Below are 19408 nucleotides of genomic sequence, written 5' to 3' on the forward strand. Positions count from 1 at the left end.
CATTAACTTGTTTGAGATACAGCATGTTTTTTGAACCCATGTAAGATGCTGTCACTGGAAATTCTATCCCACACCACAAGAACATATTTGCATTACTATTAGGACAGCTGGGGTTTTGTTCACCCCAGCTGTATATGTATAATGGCCAAATGTGACCTCTTACTGTACTGCTTTTCTAAATGCCCTTTAAAAGACCTGCATACCTTGATACCTGACACCTGCAATTGTGAGATCAACCTCTAAAATATTTTCTAAGTCGGTGCTAAAGTTACCTCCCTCTCTTGTTAAGAATTTCATCCATGAGTATCTACTCACACCAAATGAGGACACTTCAGGCCTAATAAGTCCTCTCCAAATAGAGTTTGGTTGTCTATAATATGAGAGACATGTATATTCTTTTGTGGCATTACTCTTAGAATATGTGAGGAGTCTATGTACTTAGCCTTATGAATAACCCAATACTGGGCAAATAATCAAAGCTTCTAGAAGAAACCATTTAAAAGCTGGAAAATATGGCTTCTCAATCACTTTCTAATTGTAAAATATGTAGCAATGAGGAAAACCACTCACCATTTCATGTACTAATTTAGTATTTAAGGACAAAGATGTCTGTTTCAATAAGGATAGAAGAGAAGAAAAAAAGGATAGGAAACAGTGCAATGAGGAATCTACTTTTGCAAGAGAGTTACTAAAATGTTTTACGTGATTAATAATACTAAAGTAGATAGCATTTGGTTTGGAAAAACTTAAAAGACTTTCTTCCTAAAAGCTCTCCTATGGGTTCAGAAGTATTACCTGCAAGAGGCAATATTTAATGGTTACAAGTTCTGATTCCAGAACCAGATGGCTTGGGTTCAAACCCAGCCCTGCCACTGACACATTACTTATCCTCTCTTCTGCCTCAGTTTTCTTATCTGCAAAATGAGGGTAAAAACAGGATTTTTTGTCATAAAGTTGCTGAGAGGAGTGATGGATTCAACACATGTAAAATACCTAGAACAGCGCCTGGAACATAGTAAATTCCCATAGTGCCAGCAATTATTTGTGTAACCAGCATACTGGTGAGCTCTGATGCACCCAGGATTGATGACAGACAAAAGTAATCAAAATAGGGGAATCGGGAGATGTTTACATGATCACCTACATCTCTTAGGCGCTACCTGACATTTGTGCTCCTAAGGAATACAGTCCAGTCAGAGCCCAAACAATCAGACTTTTTCCCTCTAAAAAGGAACCTCAATACACCAATTCTAGAGATCTCTTAAAAAGACAACCCTAAAGAGCCATGTAAATATTTAACTTTTAAATGCCACTATTTCTTAACAATTAAGATTGCCCAATAAAATACAGGATGCCAGGTTAAATTTGAACTTCAGATAAATAATAAATGTTTAGTATAAGTGTGTCCCATACAATATTTGCAACACATGTAAAAAAATTATTCATTGTTTATAGGAAATTTAAATTTAACTGAGCAGCCTGTTTTTCTTTTTTTCCCCAGCTAAATCTGGCAACTCTATTAACAACCCAAAGGTCAGATAAATGTGCTAATAAATTAACTAATGCCCATAAAGCAAGAAGAAAATAAATACTAGCAACATCTGAACTAAATAAAGTATCTTAAGCGGCAGTATAGAAAATGGAAAGAACGTGGATCTTAGAATCAGGTAAATCTGAGATCCAGTTCACTCCTCTGCCCATTTATTTATGACTGACTGACCTGGAACAAATAACTACACTTTCTCTAACCTTACTGTCCTCACCTGGTAAATGGGATTTAAATTTACCACTTCTCAGGGTTGCAGGACAGATTCCATGAAGTAACACACACCAAACACAACCTGAGGCAGGACAGGCAATGAATGTCATAGTATCTTAGCTCCAGAAACGCAAATTTCCCATCACAGTAGCCCAAACGAAAGAATTCGCTTTATCCCACAATAACTAAACAGAAAAATATACTCCCCAAACTGTGCCCGCGTACAATGCTCTCCTCCTCCTGACCATCTCATTCCACTAGGCAGGTTCCTTTGGCAGCCTGAGTTCTGTCCCCACTGCCTTTCACCTACATGCGCAGCACTCAACCATGGCTGGCCAGAACTGGTTTCTTCTGACTGTGCTTAACAGTATTTGAACAGAAAAGCTGTGAAATAACATTACACTGTGATGTCCTCACATGTTTTTGTTCTTTTTCACAAACTTTTTAAGAATAAGGATACATAAACAAATTCAGTTCAAATTATCATATAATAATAAATGCAAAAATCTGCTCTTAATTTTCAAAAAAAAAAGGCTGAAAATCCTAATCACTCAATCGAGTCAATAAAAACTCTGCAGAAGAACTGCAAATGCATGAAAGAAAATTATTTTCCATTGTGACTCTTGGGCCTAGGTCTTCCTTCTGTTTTGGAGTCATACCACACAGGGGATTATTTTCTAACACTCATTTTACAAATTGCTTAACTAACAATATGCTGTCCAATTTTTCATTTAGTATACCTTATCTTCTCTCTACACACTGTGATTTCTTTGAAGGAAAATTAACTAAATATTTCAGCAGTTTAACTAGTGGGAAGCAAAGAAATAAGATTGTAGATACAAAGGTGCTGTAACTGTGTTTTAATCAGCTTACTAAATACAACATGAACATGTATCAATCAACTAACATTTAATTTCATGGTCTATGATTCAAAACTTTTCAAAAGCATAAAGGTACAAAATTATCAGTATTTACTTAACAATTCCTTTCCAACTTTGTTTTATCTCATATAAACCATGTAAAATATTATATAATTGTTACATGTCCTTATGCACTGGAAGAAGACATAATTAGGAATTTTATTAATATACAAATATAATTTGAAATTTATCTTTCCAATTTGATCCCAAAAGAAAAATATCTCCACATATAAAAATACAGCAACATAATTTTTTAGGTACGGTGACTAAATACAGGAATCTTCTAAACTCTATCCCCAACAGACAACACTTCACTGATAAACTACTGAGCTAAAGTTTGTTTTAAATTGTTGCGGCAGAAAATGGAAACAAATCTCTATAAATTTCATTTAGAAAGTAAACTGCCTTAATTGCACATTCATTTAGGAGTATTATACAAAGATTTCCCATCAGAGTCACACTTTGACTTGGAATGTATGTGTACATACTTATCTCTTCTCTACTGAAAGAGTGGTTTTTCATGATCTGAGTGATTCAGTTTTTCACAGAATAATTTAGTTTATCTGAATTCTATTCTTGTTAAGGAGCAGTGAAAATTATTAAGGAAAGTCAGGTTCTTCTCTAGCATTTTGCTTGATAGCAAAAATTACTTTAGTTTTAAAAGGTCTGTTTCTGACCATTATTTTTGTCTCAAGTGGAGAAGGGCCTGAGGGTAAGGGTCATTAACATCTTTCACTAAGACAAAAAGATTCAACTGTGGTTGCTAGGATACCAACAGACAGATTCACTTATTACAGTCAGGAACAGTTATTCATAATGTCTTCTCACAAAACAACATACTAACTGCAAAAAGAAGGAAGCTTAATGCAAACAAAGTCTAAAGGGCAGAGGCAGTCCCTGCCCTTTAAGAGCTTAATATTGTCTGTTACTGGTATTTAAAAGCACATTTTAAATAAGCTATTTTTTAAAGGAATGGAAATAAGTAGACAGCAGGAAGAAGTGAAGGAGGGAAGTTAAATGTATAGGCCAAAGAATAAGTCAACTGTTTCATCTGAGTCTGCAGTCACATTCTTTTGTTCACTAACTTATTTAACTGAATGACTCTGTACTATGTGCTGATTACTGTTCTAGGCATTAACTCCACTGGTTAATAAGACAAAGTTCGAGCCCTCATTGAGCTTACACTCCAGGAAGGAGACCAAGGAGAAGTTAATATTTGTGCCTATAGGCAAGCATGAATGTGTTTGTGTGTGTGTGTGTGTGTGTGTGTGTGTGTGTATATACACAAGCATGAATGCATGTGTATACACACCGTGTGAAAAGGGCACGGAGGCAGGTCAGTGAAGGCCTTACATATATTTAGCGATTACTACATGCGAAGTGCTAGGCTAGGCAATGAGGACAGAGTGTAACAAGAGACACATGTTTTCTGACACTCAAGTTTATCTGGGTGGGAGATCCAGGTAAACTAACAGGGAAGTATTCTGGTGCCACTTACTGCCTGCGTAACCTTGGCAAGTTGGTAACACCTTCATCATGAATAGTGGCACTAACCTTCAAAAGTTATTGTGAACATTAGATGTTTATAAAACGTTTGGCACATTGCCTGGTAAACTACAAATTTTATTATTTCAGTTAAGAGCCCACGTTATAGAATAACAAGAAATGAGATTGATGGAAATTGAGGATGGCAGAAAAAAGGAAAGGATAATAAAGGTATGTAAAAAATCAAAAAGGGAGGAGAGCTGGGTTTGCATTAGAAGCTCTTTGTAAAACACACCGCTAAGTGTATTTATAAGCCTACAAGGAATAGTATACAATGGAATTATATCACATACCCAATTAAGTGACAAGAATTAAACAATACATGATTGGCAGAGAAAAGAGGAGGAGAGAACAATTTAAATAATAAAAGTGGCTCTGCCACTATCTTACTCAATGAGGGACTATTTCAGAGTAAATGAGATTTACAGAAAAAAATCTGCAGTCCTACAGGCAAGTCTCAGATCCCACATGTAAAGTGTGAGCACCTCACCTCACTGAGTGAGTCCAGATATAAACAAAGACTGTTTTTTCATATGTGTCCCCTAAATGCAAATGTACTATTTAATCTGGTGCTCAAGTAGATAAATAGCAAAAGGAATTTTTATTAGATGTGATTTTCATCACCTTTTGTACTTACTTTATAACTAATTCTTGTCCACTATACGACCTCTGTTTTATAGATACACAATTTTCTACATTTTATAGATAAATAAGCCCAAGGACACCAGAAGGTCTGCTTCATTCTGCCTGGCACCAAATCTCTGTAGCCTTTATTCAGTGCCCAGGCAACCCTGAGTTTTGATTTGAAGGGAAAGGCTAAGACTAAGGAGGAAGGTGATATAAAACATGTAAGAGAAAAAGTTAATAAGACTAATAGGGATTTTTAGGAAAAGATAAAGACATTAAGACCAAAGACAAGGAAACCAAGTCAGAAGCTGATGTGTAGTAACTGCTCATCACAAATTTCCAGAACAATATTGACTTCACATATATTATACCTCTGTGCATTCTAAATATTGAAGTATACTGGAAATTCAAACATTTCAGCATCCAAGCTCTATCTCCCAGACTATCTCTCACACCCAAAAGCAGGGTGCATGCGTACACACACACACACACACACACAAAGCTTCACCAACTCATTTGTCTGGACATAAAGTAACAAGTTCTATTGTCTTAGAAACAGAAATAAATACATAACAATAAACTTGCTGAAAAGAATATAAGTATGACAAAATTGAAAACTGGGAATAAAGAAAAAAACCTTCAAAGTAGTAAATGAATATGGTGCCTCTGATAGTAATAACGAAATTGAGAAAAATAACAAATAGAAGCAAAAGTAAGTCATTCAAAAGAGGTCTTTGGAAGTATATTACAAAAAAAATCCTGCAACTTAATTCACTGGTCATTTACTCAGTGCCTGTGTCCTCACACTAACAGAGATAAACATCGAATCATATTTCCCATCATCATTTTAGCAACTTCCCTTTACCTTGGGGGGAAAATCTCTGGCCCCAGTAAATAACAAAAGTTGTTATATGAAAGAATAATAACATTAATGATAATGATAGCAGTTACTCTAGGGCTGTGTAACATACCTTTAACATTTTACCCTATGAAGTAAGTACTTTAGCCTGATTCTACCTAGGAAAAAACTTACTCTCATGTTAAGAAGCTGGCCTAAAGTTGTTTAACACTGTTGGGATTGGGACTCACTCTCATGTCTGCTTAACATCAAGGCTCTTAACCACTTTATACTGTTTCTACATTTTAAAGATACAAACTTTCCCATGAGCACTCTGCATTTTCTAACATGGAGTTTATGGACATGAAATAATTCTCCCACACAATACGTAAGAAGTAACTAAAATGAACTATCAGTGCCTTAAATACATATAACTTTTCATCTCCCAAAGCTAAGGCCTTTTTTTTTTTTTTTTTTTGCGGTACGCGGGCCTCTCACTGCTGTGGCCTCTTCCATTGTGGAGCACGGGCTCCCGACGCGCAGGCCCAGCGGCCATGGCTCACGGGCCCAGCCACTCCGTGGCATGTGGGATCTTCCCAGAGCGGGGCACGAACCCGTGTTCCCTGCATCGGCAGGCAGACTCTCAACCACTGCGCCACCAGGGAAGCCAGCTAAAACCTTGTGTTTATTCCTATTTCATACTATACAAGTATTATCCTTGAATGGCTCATAAATTGATAAAATGGGAACACAACTACATATAAAATAAATGTTATTGTTAAAAGTCAGAGAATAACGTCTCAAATATATGAGAAGTGGGTTATACCAGATTCTCATTAAAATACTCTGGGCCTACAAGGGCTTATTAACCTCTAGATTTTTGAAGTACTAATTTTACCTGGGTCATTATGGGAATGAGGCACCACAAAGACTTGAAGGGGCTTAGTATCCCATTCATCAGCTTTATAGGTAATGTCAAATCCTTGTTTCCAAACTCCACCATCCGGATTGTCGAAAGGAATTAGACTGTAAACATCTAACATCTAAAAATATGAGACAAAGAAAAAAAGTTAAATTTAATCATGTATAACCATTATTAATTTAAACTTAATGTTGGAAATATTTGCTCAAAACTACTCCTTGCTATACTGTATATATATTTTAAAAGATAAAACTATTTCTGTAGACATTATCTAAAGAGTTTAAGACAGAAAATATTTCATCATCATTCAAAGGGTTAAAATGCTATTTGCATTATATAATTAACCTGATAAATAATCCCCTTCCTCTTCTGCTTCTAATACAAAATATCTTCATTCAATTCTTCTTCCCTTGCTTTACTTCCAATACAATTTAATAGAAAATGATGGGAACTGAAGAGCAAACAAAAAAAAATTTCATCATGATCAAGTATTTTAGCATTTTCAAACACGGTACTGAAAATTATTTTATACTTCGTCTTTATATTATAATCAATCTCCTATGTATCTGAATCTGAATGGAAATGGATCTGTAGCTATTCTTTAATTTTGCCTATGTATGTTTACCTTTTTTATTCTAAAAATAAAACTATAACAGGGTCAACTAGGTTTAAAAATGGAAGCATTTTTTACATTGAGATTTAGCTTTTAGTGTTCAAATATTTTCTAAGTTTCCAATGTAGTGTTCCTTCTAGATAATAATGTTTTTAGACAAAAAGGAAAAAAATATTACCAAAAAACAAAGCCAAACAAACCTAAAAACTTATTTTTCATACTCTTTAAAATAGTAAGTGTAACAAGGAACACAAACCTCCTTTGGTAAAATTCAAACTAAAAAATTACATCCTAATAAATACATAAATGGGTTAAAAATTTTTTTTAGATAAGCAAGTCATATAAAAGTGAATACAAAGTATTTTAAGACAATAATATATCTTTCACTTGGAAGTTTATAACTAAAATAAAATACTCCCAAGGATGAGAACAAATCTTTGGTGACCAGCTGGATAAGAGGATGTGAGAGCACTCTCTGCTATTCCTTCCAGGTCTTTCTGGGGCCCTGCAGCTTTCCCAGTACCCTGCTGCCTTGCTCTGCCTCATTTCCATGGCTGCTCTGCAGCTCCTTTCTGTCCAGCTCAGATTTAGACCCTTCCCCTCCCCCCCAAAAAAGATTTTATCATTTCCCTTTAAAAGGTACTTAATTAAAACCTAAACAAAGCCAAGCCTTACAGAAATAGATACCCCTTCAAAGCACAGGATCGTGATCCTATCTGAACCTGGCCACACACTAGGCTGATGAGGCTGTAGGCACGCAGCCCGGGCAGCTCCACTGTCCCCAGCTTCCTGCGTGGCCTGTGAGCCATGGGCTCGAGATCATATCATGTTCTCTGTCCCCAAGAGTTAATGAAAACTTCTACTCTGAAGCAAGGCCAGAGCCAACTCCTTTTGTCCAACTTTAAAATATTCACACCCCAGGGTCCTGTCACCAAGTTCCAGTCTAAGGTACAACGGTAAAATAGCTCTTTGCCAATCTGTAGAACAGAGCAAACATGAGTGACACACCGAAAGTTTAAGAAAGGCAGAAGTCCTTTCTTACCTTAGTTTTCAACTCCCCTACCCTCTAGAACAGTGCTACCCAAGGGAAATATTATGCAAGCCAAATACATAATTTAAAATTTTCTAGTAAAATGAAATAGGTAAAATTAATTTTGATGATATATTTTTTAACCTGATATATTTGAAATTTTACCATCGTAACATGTAATGAATGAGCAAGATATTTTACATTCTTTTTTCACATTAACTCTTCAACACTTTGTGCGGATATTAGTGCACATCTTAATTCAAATTAGCCACACTTGAAGTGCTCATTAACCACAGGTGGACAGCAGCCTCCATCCTGGACAGCACAGCTTTAGAACATTTCCCTTCCCTCTCACAAAGGCATATTCAGTAAAAAGAATCTAACCTTACACTGTGTGAAACCTATAATGTAGAACAGATATATACTAAGAGTAGGGCTTTTCTGGTACTCTCCAAAGGAAGGTAAAAAAAATCTCTTTGGCCAGATTTAAACCTCTGAAGGTCTTCAACTATTACAGAAAATAAGACCTAAGAAGCATACAGAAAAGGCCATACTCAGGAAGTATAAAATAAGAAAAATTAGGAGAAACAGAATTACAGAAATTTATCACTCAAAAGAACATTAATGATCACTTGACTAATCAAATGATTTTACAAAAATAGAAATGATAATCCAGAGAATTCAGCAACTAAGAACAGATACCAGATCAAATCTAAAAAAACAAAAACAAATCAAAGCCCAGTGATTATTAACAAATGCATACATTACCTGCACATCTGAACTCTGACTTCCACTTTGTGAAGCAAACAGACAGTCTCCAGGGTCAACTGTGAGAGACAACTGTTTCGATGGCAGAAGAGGTGAGCCGGCACCTTGGCTGAAATTGCCTTTTGAGCTTTTCGAACCATCTTCCACAGACTCACTCAAATTGATGACCGAGTCTCTAATATTTGAGATGATCTCATTATTCTCAGCTAGCAAACGTTCCAAATGGTCTATTTTTTCTTGCAACATTGAGAGCTGGCCCTACAATAAAAAAGAAAGAGGCAGCTATATGAAACTCTAATATAGCTCTGCAGAGACACACAACATTTTTTTTAAACTATGTGCCTGACCAAGAGGGCAGCTACTCTCCCTTCACTATCCACTTTTATAAGTTGGATCACATAATGCATGAACGCATAACAGCTGGCTGTTAAAACACCAATTTACAGCAGAAAATCTTCTCTATGGCTGCAATCTTTGTTTAGTCATATTTTAAAATGTGCAACAGAAAGACCAAAAATATTGGGGACTATATTTTCTATTACCCCAAACCCAGCCCTAAAAGATCTTCAGTTCAGATCTCTAAAATCACTGAGTATAACATCATATTATACTCAGCTATGAAATTTTAAATTTAACTATAATTGATTCCAGTTACTTATAAGAGCAAAAATGTATGAACCTAAAAAAGATCATTCCATTTGAATCAGTAACACTAGTGAACAATCCTAAAGAAGAACTATCATCAATAGAAAAATCAACTAGTCAATTCTTAATTAGCTATATTATGAAAAAGACTGGCATGAACCTTCCCCAAGCAACTGTACTGTAAGTCATTTAGATTGCTTCTACTATACTGTGTATCCTTCCGTTTTTTTAATTGATCCTCACATGTAGAGGCTTGCCACCTCTAAACATAAACCATGCTATATAGAATAAACCTTCAACTTATGAGAGCAATGACAATCTTTGTCTTGTTCACTCCTATATCTTGGGTCTCAAATACATAGTACTTATATGTTTATCACATGGCCCTTACATTTCTTCAACTCAACAATAATTCTTTAGTGAACACCCACTGTACAGGCATAAGGTTACATGCTGGAAAAACAGATGTGCATTAGATATGGGTCCCTGTCTGAATACACAAGGTGACCTTGCATTTGTGCCACAGCAATAGCAATAGCCTGCGCTATGACCCCAAAAATGTCCACATTAAGGTTTAATAAAATATATGCATAGAAAATAAACAAATCCGTACACCCAGAAACAAAAGTTCTCTCACCAGTAAATAACAGGAAGACAGAAAGGGGGAAGGAAAAAAAGAAGAAAAAACACCTACATGTCCCAAAGTGAAGGACTGGTCAAGTGATACATCTAATATCATGAAACAGTTTTCAGTCGCTAAAAAGTTAGAAATACAAATTTTTTTAAACAAAGAAATATTGGGAAGTTACTTTCAGGAGATACAGTGAAGAAAACCCAGTTTTAAAATAGTATGTATGAAAAACGTAGCATGTATGACATGATTGATCCTCTTTTGATAAAAAAAATACATAAGGAAGGCCATAATCAAGATGGAAAAAACTGGTTAAGGGTATTTATACTCTTCTTTAGTCCATTATGAGTGGTTGTGGATTTTGTAACGGGGAGGCCAAGAATAAGAAAGATTCAAGTTCCAAGTATTGGCCAGTTCAGCAAGGGGTAGGGAGAAATCAAAAGAGTGCTATCTACCAAGAGAAGACCACTTCAGCAAACTGTGAGAGAGGTGACAGAAGTCTGAAGGGACTAAGGGAGATACTTTGGAATAAGAAAAAAAGTACAGTAAGTCCCCTACATACAAATGAGTTCCATTCCAAGAGCGCGTCTGTAAGTCCAATTTGTTTATAAGTCCAACAAAGTTAGCCTAGGTACCCAGCTAACACAATCGGCTATATATTGATAGCACTGTACTGTAGTAAGTTTATAATACATTCGCATCTTTGAAAGTTCGCAGCTTGAAGGTTCGTATGTAGGGGACTTACTATAGCCAAGATGAGAAGCAAACCAGCAGGAAGGTACCTTGAGGGTGAGCGGGAGAGACAACACTGGAGATGAATACCCAAAGCCTAGACGTTGAAGAAACAAAGAGCACAAGATGGCCATGGACCTCCTCAGACCTGAAAGATGTTCTCACAGGCCTCTCTACTTAGACACATATGATAGAAAGAGCCCCCTACAGGTCAGAACTGTAGTCCTTTAAGGCAACTGTCACCTCTAGGGTGGGGTGCCATGTCCTACAAGGGAGAACTCAAGCCTGTTCATCAATGTATAGAAAAGCAGAAAGTGCAAGGTCTTAGCAAAGAACTCATCCTGCAAGACAAGCCTCACTTCCCCCCGTGAAAAGCAAGAGAGAGAATATGGATCAGTCCTTGACTAGAAATGGCAAAACAAATGAAACCTGATGGATCACTGACACACTAGTTCAGGGTCCAAAGAAGCTAACGATGGAGGTTGCCGGTCAGCAATTGAGCAATATTACACTACAAATCTTTCTCTATAGGCACACATCCATATTGGTCGATTGGCTCTCGTGGAAAGACCAAAGGGGGCCCTTGGCCTAACCCAAAGTTCACCCAAAGAAGCTAAAAATATTTGAGAGTTAGGTACACAGCTGACTAATCTGTATTTAATTTCCTAAACAGACATGCTATCAAAGGCTGTCTGAAATAAGGGAAAAACTTTTCTTCACTCATTATCACAACACCCCGGACTGAGGCTTTTTGAAATCACCACTGATGAGTTTCGTTGAATATTTCCAATACTGAAGATACAAGCCTACTTCACGTGATGCTTGCAATTTCTACCGAAGCAGGTAACAACAGTAAATCAAGTTCCTCTGAATCCAAGCAGAATTAGAACATGTTGCCTTGTCTTGCCTGCAGTAAAGCTACACACCTCCATAAAATAAAACCTTAGCTTGGTCTAAAATACCACCATCGCAGAGCTTTTTTTTTTTTTTTTTTTTTTTTTGCGTTACGCGGGCCTCTCACTGTTGTGGCCTCTCCCATTGCGGAGCCCAGGCTCCAGACGCGCAGGCTCAGCAGCCATGGCTCATGGGCCCAGCCGCTCCGCGGCATGTGGGATCCTTCCGGACTGGGGCACGAACCCGTGTCCCCTGCATCGGCAGGCGGACTCTCAACCACTGCGCCACCAGGGAAGCCCCATCGCAGAGCTTTTAAAGATGCTAAGTGTTTTATCAGACGCTTATAATGTATAAATTAATTCATTGGTGCCCATGTTTCTCCAGATCTTTCTGTACTTTCGGGAAAAGATAATTTTGGAGGCATGCACATAGCAAAGCCACCTATAGCTTAAAAGAACACACTGAGAAAAAGAGCCTCCTTTTGCGAATATTCTCACTATGGCCACAGTCCCAAAGCCCATGGACGAGAGTATTATACAAAATAAACATTACAGGCGATGGATGTTCCATGAAAAAAGATCCTGCAGGCATTAAAGATGACTTTCAATCTCATTGTAGCTTTAAAGATACAATTAATGATCAGTACCTGGAATTCTGTACTGAATTAATAAGTCCATGGAGAAAATTGTGGCCTAGAGATATGTTAGCATAATGGTCTAATGAAAATCATTTTTTAAACTATACTATGCAGTGGAATAAAGTCTCGCTACAAACAGCTAAAATTCTTGAAATATACATACTTCCATAAGCAAATTCTGTACACACAACAGAGAAGCATGATATGACCTTAAAAAGATACACTTGTAGTCTGCATTAAAGTAACAGAAATCATAGATAATGTTTCAGTTATGCTGACAAGTCAAAGAATGCTGATGGTAATACTGAAAAAGACAATTTTCTGTAGGGCAAGAAAATCACTTGTGAGAAAACCACTTTATTCTTTGATTTGCTAATCAGTTCTACAGGGAGGCCACAGTGTTGCACTGCCAAGGAGTGGCGAAGGAGGTCATGATATTTGATTTACTCTGCTTCTGGTGAAAAAGAAAAACTGAGAAAAAAAAAAAATCACTGATAGCAAAGACTTTTGAGAGAAAATTTAGAGCCTACTACAAGCAAACCAAGATCAGTACCCACACTGCCCTATGAACAAAATCAATCTATATACAACTAACTGCTAAATCCAAAAACTTCTATAATTATTTGTCCCATATAAGACACTAGCTGCTGGGATTGGCATCACTGTAATCACTCAAGTATGGCTGAATGTGCATATCATTCTTCCTTCCTGTTACAACTGAGAAAATATGTGCCTCCCTGCCCCGCTTCAAAGACCAACACTCCACTGGTGAGCTCCAAACCCATCTCTCCCAATTGCTCAAAGGCTGTATTCTTTTGGTTAAACTCCCTCAACACTGCTTCATCAAACTCGCCTTCTAAAAGCAACTCATCCTCAATAGTATAACATATTATATTAGGTCAAATTATATGAAATTGCCATTCTCATAAGCCAAAAATAGTCCAATGTCACCAATTTCTTATGGTTCAACTTAATCCTATAACCTATCTAATAAAATAAACTCTGGTGCTTCCCTTAGCCCCACCATTCCCTTACTCATCATCTTGAGGAGCATTTGGCCCAGTGGACCACTCCCTCCTCCCGGAAATATTTTCTTCACTTTTTCACAGCACCGCATGCTTTTGGTTTTCCTCCTGCCAACTGTTTATCAGTCTCTTTCTCTCCCCAGTATCTAAACAATGGAGGCCCTCAAGGTTAGCTCCTGAGAAATCTGCCTTCTCTATACTGTCTTAAATGATCTCATCCACTTCTTGGTTTAAATTCCATTTTCTGTACTGATGTCTCCCATATTTATATCTCCAAATGAGACCTCTTCTCTGAAAAACAGACCCATATATCCAAATGATTACCTGACTACTCCACTTCGGTTTCAAACTTAAGTCTGAAAGATTACTTTCCCCAAAAAGCCATCTTATAGGCCTCCAGTCTTTACTAAGTAGCTTCAATGTCTACCTCGTTGGCCACTCCTGAAATCCTCCTCACCCTGTTCACACATCCAACCCACCTGCAAGTTCATTCATCCTATCTCCAAAATATTTACTGAATCCATCTACCTCTCTCCCTCTCAACTGCTACCACACTGGTCCAAGCCACCAACAATCTCTCCTAGCCTAGTATAGCAGCCTCTTAACTGATTTCCTATATCCACATCCTTCAACCATGCCCTACTCAGCTGTAATACCTTTATTACAATCCAGTGCTAGTTTCTTATCACACTTAAAAAAAAAATTAAAACACCTCACACTAGACTCAATAAGGACCTGCATATCCATCTCCCCACGCTGCTCTCTTTCTCTCTCTCCTCCAACTTAGCTTCACCCTGATCTTATCTCAGTTCTAAACCTGCTCCTCTCCATCCCATCAAGACCTTGGTTCATGTTCTCTTTACAGAATGCTCCAGCTCCCTTCTGCTCCAAATGTCCCCTCTGCATAGTCTTCTCTAGCCATCCTCTCGAAAACAGGCCTCCTCATGTTATACTCTATGTCAGCTTATTTTTTGTTTCTTCCACAGCATTTTTACCAATTTTATTCATGTACTATTTCCCCATCTTCATCACTAAATGAATCACTATATTCAGAACAAGCACCACAGTTGTTTTACTCATCATTGTACCCTGATCCCTAGCACAACACTTGGCACACAATAGAAATGCAAATATTTACTTTAAAAAAAAAAAAAAGACAGAAAAACAGTGTGTAACATTTTTCCTAAGACAAGGAAGTAGTAAATGTCATTTTTTGGCACATATACCTACACCAAAAATAATACAAATAAAAATGAAACTAATAATTTTTAAAGAAAGAAAATCCAGAAAAACTCTTCACTGTAACCCAAAAAGTAGGTAAGAAAAGAATCAGGAGTCCTAAATAATAGGGTGATCTTCATGGACTGTTTGGGAAATGAAATAAAAAATGACCCATATTTGGTCACATAGTGACAATCACGACCTCGTGAGTAGAGTAAAATACGTGTCTCCTTTTCTAGGGCAAAGATTATGGATTCTGTACAGTCCAATCAAATGTTTTCAGATTTCACAACCTTCAGTAACCATGGTTCAATGGGCTATGATTTTCAACTGACGTGTGGGGGGCAGGGTGGAGGGAGTTTGGATAAAGAACGCTGAGATGATTCTAGAATCCTTCTTACCATGGTAGTGATATGAAATCTTCATTCAACCGAATCAAATTTATAATTAAGAGAACTCTAGAGGAAATATTATTACACGTATATTATATAACCACCAATGGCAAAATGCAAAAGAAACTTCACCCAAAGAAACAAAACCTCACCCCAATATGTGTGTGTGTGTGTATATACCTGCAACTCTAGATCTATACCCCCTTTCATTTATGCTTTTTCCCCCCTTTAAATTTAATTTTGTTAGATTCAGCATGTCACTCCATCACATCAAGATTTTTCTGCACTTGGATTCTGTCATTGAAGTGTCCTTCATGAAGTGAATGTGGTTGGGTGAACAAGGCTCTAACAGTGACCATTAGACTCATTGGAAAGGTTGCTCAAAATTACAGATCCCTGGGATTCATCCTGGAATCTCAGGTAGGGCCCCAGAAACTGCAATGGTAATGTTCCACAGGTGACTCTGGTGATTAGCCAAGTTTGGGACCTATGGCTCTGACATCATGCATTTTAGTGAAATACCTAAGAGAATGCAGCAGACAATAAACCATTTGGCAAGTCATCCCTCAACTCCCCACAGGGTGACATGAATTCACAGACCTGCACCCTTTGATAATCTGTTTAAATAGATATTAACTCTCCTCCATCTCATGCTCTAGGATATTATACCTTACCACATTTTTATTTTTTTTATTTTTTATTTTTTTTGCGGTACGAGGGCCTCTCACTGTTGTGGCCTCTTCCGTTGCGGAGCACAGGCTCCGGACGCACAGGTTCAGCGGCCATGACTCATGGGCCCAGCCGCTCCGCGGCACGTGGGATCCTCCCAGACCGGGGCACGAACCCGCGTCCCCTGCATCGGCAGGCGGACTCTCAACCACTGCACCACCAGGGAAGCCCCCACATTTTAATTTTTAAATAACAGCAAATAATGATTACTTTTAATGACTCCTTTTACCAGATAAATGTAAAGGCAGTTTAGCTAAATAGTTAAGCACACGGGCTCTGGGTCAGACTGTTTGGGTTCCAATCCTAGATGTGGCACTTACAAGCACTGTGACCTTGAGGAAGTACAACAGCTTAACTTTGGGGAGCCTCAGTTTCATTATGGCTAAATGCAGTGCTAATACCCATTGCTTGGAATGGCTGTAAATGAACTTAGCACAGAACCTGCCACCAAGTAAGCACTCAAGAAGATATTACTGCTGCTACTGCTATAATAAAAGTTTGGCTTTCTAAAATTACTTTGAAGGGGGACAACAACTGTGATTAAGAACAGACTCTAAAGCCAAGTCAAGAGAGTAGCATAACCAAAACAGCAGCATAGGAGACCCCAGCCTCCATCTTCCCACAAAGATCAACAATTAGATAGCTATCAGCTATCCACAAACAAAATAGTTCTCGGAGAGCTCTGGAGTCTACTTACAGAATTTCAGCAACACAGTGGAACAACAAACTGAGAATACCACCCAGAAAAAGAAGGAAAGCAGCTGCATTTTGCCTGCATCATGCCATCCCCCAAGCCAACATTGTTCACTGCCAAGAGCGAACTCCACAGCTAGAAAGAGTTCTCCTTGCTGGGAAAGAAAAGTGGGTAAGTGATCAACCTCAGCCCTTTGGAGCACTGTACAAAGACACACATAGAGACACCTAGGAACAAGGAAGAAAAGCAGGGGCTACCAATAGCAGTCACACAGCAGGAGGTCACAGTGACCAGCTGTGCAGAGAAACCCAGCAGCTTCCATCACTGAAGAAGGAACCAATAGCCAGCACAGTAGTCACAGAACCCCTGCAGATTTCACCAGTTTTCACCCCACATGTGTTCACATTCATTGACTCCAGCCCCCTGTGTCCCTTCCTGCTTCCTCCACACCCATCCCCTCTGGAGCCCAGGAACCACATCAGCAGCCAAACCAGGCCTCTGTGGCTGCTCAAGTGCAAGATTCCAGCCTAGATCCCCCACTACCATGGGAGCCCCTCCAGCTGTGCACTTGCAAGCTGCTGCCAACCTGATGCCTATCACCAGCCTCCATCACCTGCACACACCCAGGAAGAGACTGTGCAGCCATGGGAAAGCATGCCTACCGCAAGGGCCCCCACAGGTCCTTATGGGTCAGGACGTGGTCCTGTCTTCTGTCACCGGCAGGCAACACTGTGCCCACCAGCAGCTAGGTCTGCCAGCTGTGCACCTGCACACCCCCAGACTGCTCCTGTCACCAGCCTCCACTGCGGCGTGCTCATGGTGAGACGGAGCAGTCACAGTAGTACACATCAACCCCCAGGGGCCCTGCAACTACCAGTGTACCCATAGTTGGCTCCAGCTTTGCTGCCTGACTTGTAGTGCCACAAATACACGTACGTCTGCAACCGGCCCTGCCACTACACTGGCCCCTGCAGCTGGCTCCCATGGGCAAATGTGTGCACACCACCAGCTCTGGCCATCACTGCTGTCTGCTCTGATACCTAGCCATTGAACCTAGTGATGCCACTGAGGACTCAGACAGCCCTTGTAGCCACTGAAAACACCCTGTGTCACTCACCAGAGACCACACATATCAATGTCGTGAAATCCAGTGGCCTGAGCCAAAGAGACATCACACTGACCCCCAAAACTGATGCAGCCACACACCCCTGCACTTGAAGCTCTGCACCACTAGACCTGGGGTCACAACATGCTCCAGCATGCCCCCACCCACAGGTGAAAGGCTTCTCTTACCAGTCAGTCCATAGTTTGGAGAAGGTCACTGCTTCTTCAAATGCAGACACCTTTACTAGGCTACAAGGATCACAAAGAATCAGGGAAGCATGGCTCCACCAAAGGAATACAGTAAACCTCTAGTAACTGGTCTCAAACAAATGAAGATACATTTGCTGGAATTGCCCAACAAATAATTCACAATTGTTCAAAAGATGCTCAGAGTTACAAGAGAAAACAGATAAGCAACATAACAATATCATAAAAACAATATTAAGAACAAAATTAGAAGTTCAATGAAGAGATGGAAAACATATATAAGAACCAAACAAGAAATTTTCAAGCTGAAGAATACAATGATCAGTAGAGAGCTCTAACATCAGACTTGACCAAGCAAGTGAGCTCAAAGATAGATCAATTGAAATCATTCAATCAAGAGAAAAAAGAAAAAGGAATGAAAAAGAATTTTAAAAGCCTACATGTTCTGTGGGATGCCAACAAAAGAACCGGTCTGCAAATTATTGGAGTTTGGGAAGGAGAAGAGTGCAGAAAGCTTATTTAATGAAATAATGGCTGAGAACTTTCCCAAACTGAGGAGAGATTTGGATATCAGGTTCATGAAGCTAATAGGTCACCAAACCGAATCAAGTTAAAGTGATCCTCTCCAAGACACAGTTTAACAAAATTGACAGAAATCAAAGACAAAGAAAAATCTTAAAAGCTGGAAGAGAAAAAAAGCTTGTAACGCTCAAGGGAACCCCCAATAGGCTATTGGTGGATTTCTAAGCAGAAATCTTATGGGGCAGGAGAGAGCAGGATGATATATTCAAAGGGCTGAAAGAAGAAAACTGCCAACCAAGGATACTTTCTTTACCTGGCAAAGCTGTCATTCAGATATGAAGAAGGGATAAAGATTTTCCCAGACAAACAAAAGCTAAGGGAACTCATCACAACACCTGCCTTACAAGAAATGCTGAAAAAAGTCTTCCAGCTGAAATGAAAACACACTAATTAGTAACATGAAAACACAGAAAATACAAAACACACTGGTAAAGATAAGTATATAGTCAAATTCAGAATACTCTAATACTGTAATATAGTACAGTGGAGTGCTAACCATTTAACTCTAATAAAATAAAGTTATACATATATATACATATATACAATGGAATATTACTCAGCCATAAAAAGGAATGAAATTGGTTCATCTGTAGAGACATGGATGAATCTAGAGACTGTCATTCAGAGTGAAGTAAGTCAGAGAAAAACACATATCGCATATTAACGCATATATGTGGAACCTAGAAAAATGGTATAGATGAACTGGTTTGCAGGGCAGAAACTGAGACACAGATGTAGAGAACAAACGTATGGACACCAAGGGGGGAAAGCAGCGGCGGGTGGGGGTGGTGGTGTGATGAACTGGGAGATTGGGATTGACATATATACACTGATGTGTATAAAATTGATGACTAATAAGAACCTGTTGTATAAAAAAATAAATTAAATAAAAT

General features: G+C 38.6%; 1 protein-coding gene across 1 annotated transcript in view; it reads right to left on the reverse strand.

Annotated features, from left to right (window-relative positions):
- MAN2A1 (mannosidase alpha class 2A member 1) overlaps nt 1–19408 on the reverse strand; it is a 164121-nt gene that overhangs the window by 124061 nt on the left and 20652 nt on the right. Inside the window, exons 2-3 of the mRNA XM_032627990.1 lie at nt 9023–9280; nt 6588–6732 (exon numbers count right to left, since the gene is read on the reverse strand). Coding sequence (XP_032483881.1) covers nt 6588–6732; nt 9023–9280 — 403 coding nt within the window. The remainder of the gene's footprint in view (nt 1–6587; nt 6733–9022; nt 9281–19408) is intronic.

The sequence above is a fragment of the Phocoena sinus genome, chromosome 3 (assembly GCF_008692025.1).
Source record: "Phocoena sinus isolate mPhoSin1 chromosome 3, mPhoSin1.pri, whole genome shotgun sequence".
Classification (NCBI taxonomy): domain Eukaryota; kingdom Metazoa; phylum Chordata; class Mammalia; order Artiodactyla; family Phocoenidae; genus Phocoena; species Phocoena sinus.